This window comes from Dicentrarchus labrax, unplaced genomic scaffold, assembly GCF_905237075.1.
Source record: "Dicentrarchus labrax unplaced genomic scaffold, dlabrax2021, whole genome shotgun sequence".
Classification (NCBI taxonomy): domain Eukaryota; kingdom Metazoa; phylum Chordata; class Actinopteri; family Moronidae; genus Dicentrarchus; species Dicentrarchus labrax.
This window is the reverse complement of record NW_026136702.1, coordinates 2,584,336-2,592,123: the sequence shown is the minus strand read 5'-3', so window position 1 is coordinate 2,592,123 and position 7,788 is coordinate 2,584,336. Positions and strand designations below refer to the sequence as shown.

Below are 7,788 nucleotides of genomic sequence, written 5' to 3'. Positions count from 1 at the left end.
TTTAGGTTTTAGTGTCAAATAAAGCGCATACGGTGCTCAGAGAGTGTATTTGTTGCGCAGTTGGATTGCGCACATATTAACCATCTGAATATGATGTGTGTCTATAAGAAAGGCTTCAGTCTGCCAGGATCAAACAGTCCGTTAGAAGGGCAGCAATAACCGGCTGTACTTTAACTGAGAAAAATTATAATTATATTTAACCTCCTGTGGGAGTATAAGCTATACCTAAATAAATTAAACATAAACATCCAATAAAAGGGTCAGTATTAGGAACTATATTGATGTAGGACTCTCCGTTCAGGGCTGCTGTGCAGGCCCAATTAAAGCTGGTGTCTCAGTTCTCTCTCTAAAGAAAAACGAGCTCAGGGAATCCCTGTTGGTGAGCTCTAGCACTCTACACCAGCGCAGTAATAACGCACTAATAATCCACTGATGATGCCGCGGAGGGCTAATTGATAAAGAGCTCCCATTGTGCAGTACAGAGGGAAGAGGAGAGGCAATGAGGACAAACAGCCGATGAGCTCTAATGGTTTTTTATTGCTTGAGAACTGCATCACCTACAGTAGAGGCCAGGCCGTCCAGAAGGGGTAGAATAAAATCTCTATCTGCTTTTATAAGATGGAGTGAAGAAAAAAACTGCGGCTTATACTCCTACAGTATACTCACAATGACCAGCAGGAACAAAAACAAGCAGGCTTCTTTTTTTCTTTTGCTTTTTTAACTTTTTGCCTACGAACCAAATCACACAAGACAACATAAATTCTGCGGCAGGCACAAAATCATTTCCACTTGCGGTGATTTAGATGAAAAAATAAAATAATAATAAAATCACGGAGGATCAATCTGACGGCTTCACACAGTCTGAAATCTGTAGTGTAGTAAATGAAATCGATAAAAAGGAAACGCTGGATCGCCTCTTTAATGCTCAAATTATTTGCAATGAAGGCTGCTGAAGGCTACATACTGAACAAATAAAAAGTCTTCCTGCTCGTTCCCGCATTTAGAGTTTCTCTCTCTCTCTATTTTTTTTTTTTTACATCTCATAATCAATACCTTTACCGTCTGACTTAAGTATTTTATAACTCTTACACACTTCATTTCTGTGTAGGATACTTGGCACCATAATGCAGTAACAAAACAAATGACAAAAAAAAAAAAAAAAATAACAAAAAAAAAAAAACAGTTTACATTTTTAAGGATACCCAAGCCTATCTAAAATATCACATTCAGAACCATAATATTATAGAAATAAGTTAGAGTAAGAATAATAATGAAATAATGTGAGAGTGCTATATATATATGAGACATTATCTTATATACTTGCATGGTCTATGGCACTGCTTAAAACATTCTTGGATAGGCGATAAATCACGGAACAGTTTCTCTCCTCTTGTACTGACTATTCAAAGGTCACTGTGGCTGCAGGAACACCCACACACTCACTCTGTCTGCTGCACACTTCAGCATAAACATTTTGGTAAGAATTATAAATTATCTCTTTAAAAAGTACAGTATATAAAATGAGACTCAACTGATGTGTCAGGCATGGCAGTGTGTTGTGCACACAACAACAACTCAAAAAACAAAACAAAAACAAAACAAAATATATATATATATATATATATAGAGTTTGTTGAAATAAACTGAAAAGTTCTATCTATTCCAACAAAGGGACCACAAAGTTTGGTCAGAAAAGAGAACGGCACTAAAACCATCAACAACTCTATGTTATACTGTCCAATGTACAAATAACCCTAACAATATAGATATACAACTTTTTTTGCATTGCACTTTTCTTTTTTTAAAACACCTTACATACTGTGTGGAGAGTAGCTTCTATACATAGAGGCATACCTAAAAATGGCAAGTACGGTGTCTAAAAGTATGTAGTAGGACTGATTTCAATTAGAGTTTTGGCAACGAGGCTGTGGCATGGAAAAGAGTCGTCCGTCCGGCCGTCCTTTTTTTTTTTTTCTTCTCTGGGGAATGGGGTTGCATGGCAACAGTGAGGTCAGCGATGTGTGTCTTGTCTGGAGCCGGGCCCTCGGGTGCTCGTCCACATCTCAACAAGTGTTTTATGGAGAGAAAACGGTGGTGTTTTCATATGGATGAGGTGTCAGGACAACTGCAACTGGTCAGCACTGCTGAAAAACTTTGGGTTCTTCAGTGTATGCTTGTGCAAAGTGTGTTTGTGTGCGTGTTTGTGTGCATGTTTGTGTGCATGTTTGTGTGTGTGTGTGTGTGTGTGCGCGTGTGCGTGTGCGTGTGCGTGTGCGGGTGCGTGTATGTTGGTGTCCTGTTTGTTTCTCTGGTGTTCTCACAGAGGCGCTTCACGGAATATCTTCTCCCCCCTTTGGCAACACTTCCCTGTGGAGAGAAAAAAGGAAATGTTTTATTCCCAAATACCAAGAAGCCATTTCAACCAAAGCAAAATGTTACTGTTATCAAAGTCAGAATACAAATGCAGCACTAGTTTGTAAGTAAATGTCTTAAAATGACTGAAGCATTTTAAGCAATCGGCAATAATGTCACACGTTTTATTTTGGAATAAAACTCTTCAAACAGGCACATTTGCCTTCAGAACCAAGGTAATGAAAAATCAAAGCAAACAATAGCAATGGGAAGAATTAGAATGAAGAAAAAAATTAATATTTACCACGACATCACTGCACCACACAACACTTGTGCTTATTTGCATTAGGTTTACCTGCCCCCGCTGTTATTCGGAAGGACAGGAAGACAGGCTGGCAGGGGGACAGAGACAAACCGCAGTTAGAGAAAACAAGTTCAACACTTAATGAAGCTCTCTGGGACAGGCCGGAGCCCCCCCCTCCCCCCGAGCGCCTGTGACACATGGGTTAAACTCACACAGCAGTGCCGTGCATTTTTGGGCCCGTGTGCTAACTACATTGGACATTTCTTAAACATAGCCGGCTGTGATTCTAGCAGTGGTGTGTGGCTGGGGGGTGAGGGCCGCTGCAGTATCTCTCAGTGTGCTCAGGTCACCTCGCACACACACACTACTGTCTGTGACACACTAAGTATTGATGAAAGACCTGACTTAAGGCGCCTCTCTTTCTGTCTGACACCGTGGAGACTGAACAGTGTGTAACACTCTCTCTGCAGTCCGCTGTAAAAAAAATCCTCACTTTTTTACATTCTTCCTCAAATAGGAACAGCTTTAAGTCAGGGTCAACTGTTTTAGGACTAATGCACATATTTTTGGTGTAAAGCTGTCAGTGGGTGAAATTTAGTTTACAAGTTTAATTTTCAAAAATAATTGATTGCAGTAATGGTTTATTCTTTAAAGTGTTCTTCCTGTCCTGAAACAGCAGTCATACTATTGGAAACTAAACCTTTAAAGGGTACAATGGGTAATAATGGCACAATCAATTTTCAATAATGGGATATTTGTAGTTGACGGAGCACAATTCAAAAACAAATGTTGCAATAAGATCACCGCAGGTGGAAGTCAGTGAATTCTACCTTATCTATCATATCTTAAAACCATCAATAACTTTATCTGTTGCAACACATTCATATCTGCATGCACAGTACATAATGCAAATAGTGGTTTCCTCACTGGATACTCATGTGTTGAGAGAAGTTCATCCTCTTCCACGCCGGGCTCAGACTCACAGAATCAGTTTACAGTGAACAGTTTCATCACAACACAAACACACACAGTGCAGATGTGGGCAGAGGCCCTGTTGTTACCTTGTGGTCCCCCATGCAGACATTGGGTCCGATGTTATCATAGACTACAGACTTCTCTTCGTTTTCAGGCTGCAGACAGACAAAATCACATTGGTTTTGGGATGAAAACAGTTTGTTTTGTTGATGATGTGAAATGAGCGTTCACACTGTGCTAGAGAGAGTAAACACACACAGGATGCCGAGTCAGCAGCACCGGGTTTGTGTTTACACAGTACAGTCATTACACGCTTGTGTCATGTTTTATGACACATTCATGGGTGAGCAATCAATGTGCCAGCTTCATTAAACACAATTAGTGGGATTATATTGTTGACTTCAAAATAAAAGCCCCCTAGAACCGTACAATGGTCAGATTAAAACATTACAAACATTAGCTCCACTCTTTTTCTTGTTGTACATAATTTGGACATTGAAATTAATGGTAGAAATCAGAACAATAAGAATTTGTTTATGTGCTAATTATGTCACCAGTCACTTTGTGCAGTTTATTTTCTGTTGGCATACAATTTCTGGTTAATATTCCTTCAGATTCAGCCATTCAGTTTGTAGCTTTGTGTAAATATTTGAGGGGACAAATTTAAAACGAACACCAGCTGTAAGTGCACAGGAAAGGCTTCATTATGTGTTCAGACACACTAAAAAAACTATTAAAAATATATATTGCCTCAATTCTGTTACACAATCATTGAAGTAAACTTTTATGATGCTCTCTCTCTCTCTCTCTCTCTCTCTCTCTCCACACACACACACACACACACACACACACACACACACACACGTTTGTTTTGTTGAATTCCTGAAAAGTAAAGTGTTACTGCAGACTCTCTCACAGCGTCTGACTGATGAACAACACAAGTATGCACTGAACTGAATGCACCTTCAGGAACTGGGCACAGTTTTAACGTGTGCACGGCGCAGTGAAGAGAAATGAAAAGCAGGAGTAATTTACAAAGTGGACATTTGCCTCTGGACCAAATTCTCTCTCACTGTAATCTAAGTGCTGCCTATCTGAGGGAATCATGTTTCAATATCACTTCCTGCACACAAAGAAGCCGCTACCCACTCACACATGAATCTGCAGAACGGAGAATAAATCACACTTGTCTGGTTGAACTAAAGACTTTTTAAACAGCCACACACACACACACACACACACACACACACACGCACAGAGGCTGGTGGGGGCTACCAGTTGTGACTCGGTGAGCTGCACTGGCGCTTCAGAAGAAAGAGACAGAGAGCTTGAGAATGAACCATAAAGCGAAATCCAAATTAACTTCAGACCAATCCTGCAGCGGAGCGGGGTCAGCACACGGTGTGCCTCCACCTCACTCTACCTTTTCCAGCGGGCCACGCACTGGCACCTCTCTATTTGTCTGGCAGCCGTCGCCCCCCCAGCCCCCCCCGAGCCACTGCCTCCCAAAGCCTGAGATACATTCATCAAACACACACTTGATAATTTACAAAGGCAGCATAAAATTGTGGATTTTTTCGGGCTGCGTAATCTTTAGACAGATAAACAAATTACCCGGGGCCCTCCGGCAGAGAGGGAGCGCTCGCTCGGCTACACATTCATTACCGGCGCTCCCGGAGCTGGTGCCGCGCCGCACAGCCAGCGGGCAACCTTTGGCGTGTTAGGGCTCGGCAAGCAGAAAATAACATGATGGCGAGTTAACCGACCGTGCCATGATAGATGACGCCACACGCCGGGCTGTTTACGGGGCCTATGTCTCAACAATCTGTAATGCTCGGAGCCAGAGAGTGTGTGCTCAGTGAATCATCGGCCAATCTGCGAACACACTAACTGTTCCACTCTGTCCCGGCATTACAAGCAATTAGCCGGTGCTTGAGGGGAAGAAATGCAAACAACGACCCAGCTGTGTGTGTGTGTGTGTGTGTGTGTGTGTGTGTGTGTGACACATTAAGTGGGTGAAACAAACTGGGTGCTCTCCTTTTAAAATGCTTCACCCTTTCTGTTTTGCACAACTTACTGTAATACTGTAATACAGCAATCAGAGTTATTGTTCTAGCGAGGCTTCAGTCAGTAAAGAAGAAAGATCAGGAAGGAATTTCTCATTTGTGGCGGACAAAAGAAAGCCAAACTTCCTGAGCAGCCCCCTGCTGTGGACTGTACCTGTACAATAGACTGCTGCATCTCTTTCATAAACACATTAACAGATGAAAGCCTGCATGCTCCAGCACTGAAGAGACCTCTAAAGCTCAGCTCATTCCCAGTGTTTGGGAATCTACAGTGCTTTTCCACTCTTACTGGAGTGTCTTCCCGGCCATGGCAGCTATCCAATTAGGAGTTGTTGTCTTATGTAAGACAAAAAATCTGGGAAAGTTTGGCAGAGCCACACAGTGGATCTCTACGTAATCCAGCAAACAAACTAGGAGGAGAGGATAGAGGCGGCAGATTGGCTGCAGTTTACAGTGCGGGGGTGGATTTGAGCCTGTGCGAGGGAGCCTGTAGGGTTCGACAGATCTGTGGCTTTATGAAGAAGATGGGGCCCGCTGGGTTGAAGTGCTGGGATATATATACTGTCTGGGTGGACCCATGGCTTAACGCTCCAAATTAATATTCACAGACACCTCATCCTTCCCATCTGTGAAGTGACAGAGGGCGGGGAGGGTAATGTGGATCAAGGACGATAGAGTTGTAGAAATAAAGGGTGAGACATTTATAAAGCGCCTGTTATTATAGTTTAGGCAGGAGTGGTGACATTTTGGTCAGAATACGAAGGAATTTGACTTTTAAAAGCAATCGAAAGCCACTGAAATGGATCATAAGTGACAGGTTTAGGCTCACCTTTAAGACCAGGTCTCTGGCAGAAGCAGAGAGGAGGATTCGGTCACACCAGGCGGGGCATCTGGTGTTCATGTACTGCTTCCCCTGACTGCTGTCTTCACTGTACGGATAGCTGAAGAGAAAGGCAAGACACAATCAGAACAACAACAAACAAACATTTATAGATATTTATACATGTTTAAGGGCTATCTGAGTAATAATGAACTTTATTTTCTAGTAAAGTGCAGCCCAAAGAACAAGACAACAGAGTAAAGGCAATAAGGAAAGCAATAAATATGATTTGTAGGAATCAACAGGGCTCCAGAGAAGTAATAAATATGAGACGTCACGTCATCTGCCTTATCTCAGAGACAGAGATCAAAATGTTTCTCAGAAAAAACAGGAGGTCCATAAGCATGACCAATCATCCAAGTAATCTCCTGAATCAACACACATGGATGGCTCAATCAAAGCCATCTATTTGCCAACTGTACAGGTTGTGAGTGTGCGTTTGTGAGCAAGAGAGAGAGGGAGGGGGGATTAAAAACGAAAGAATGAGAGTGATTTAGTCAGAGCGGGCCAGAGGGAGATTCAGTTGCCCATATGTATAGCTACATCCCTACAGGGTCATCAAAAACAGATTAGGTGCCGCAGCAAATGGCCAAGAGAGATTGTATCTTGGAACAGCAGGGAACAATCGCATGATTTAAGCGGCGGCAGGACTGGAGTCGGGCGGAGAGCCATCGAGCTGATACAGATTTACATTGTTGAGAATTCAATTTGCCCCTTCCGCTCATCAAAGTGCTTCAGATTTACACGCCACCAATCCAATTTGTTTGTCGGTGCTCATCAGGATGTAAGACCGGGCTTACATACTGTAATACCAATCCAATTTGCTCCTTCAGTGCCACACGTGCTAACCGTAGCATAACACAAAGTGGCTCTTCTCTGAGCATGGTGATATCCTAATGATAAAATAAACACATACATCTGGACCTCCATTCATCACACTTGCCGAGCTCTGATTGCTTAATTGGACTTTGTGCTAAGGCAGAATACATTTACTTATACATTTAATAAGCATTTGGTTGCTCTGTATGTATATGTGTGCATTGGAATCACTATGTGGTTGCTACTGCCGCAGCTAGTGCTAGTTCTAATACTACTACTTCCCCCTCACAGCTGTCGCACATCATTTAGACCAGAATGCACCTCTTCTGATGAGACCTGGACTAATGCAGAGGGTGCAGCTTCTAGATCTCACTGTAGGGCAAAAAAACAAC

At 42.4% G+C, this 7,788-nt stretch overlaps 1 protein-coding gene across 2 annotated transcripts in view; it reads right to left on the bottom strand.

The window, feature by feature from the left end:
* Positions 1-517: 517 nt before the first annotated feature.
* LOC127372569 (inositol polyphosphate-5-phosphatase A) overlaps positions 518-7,788 on the bottom strand; it is a 138,325-nt gene continuing 131,054 nt past the window's right edge. Inside the window, exons 13-16 of one of the 2 annotated variants that reach the window (XM_051416465.1) lie at positions 6,527-6,638; positions 3,718-3,786; positions 2,708-2,744; positions 518-2,367 (exon numbers count right to left, since the gene is read on the bottom strand). In XM_051416465.1, coding sequence (XP_051272425.1) covers positions 2,318-2,367; positions 2,708-2,744; positions 3,718-3,786; positions 6,527-6,638 — 268 coding nt within the window. In that variant the 3' untranslated portion in view covers positions 518-2,317. Of the gene's footprint in view, positions 2,368-2,656; positions 2,745-3,717; positions 3,787-6,526; positions 6,639-7,788 lie in introns of both variants that reach the window. The other variant, XM_051416474.1, reaches the window with a different exon arrangement.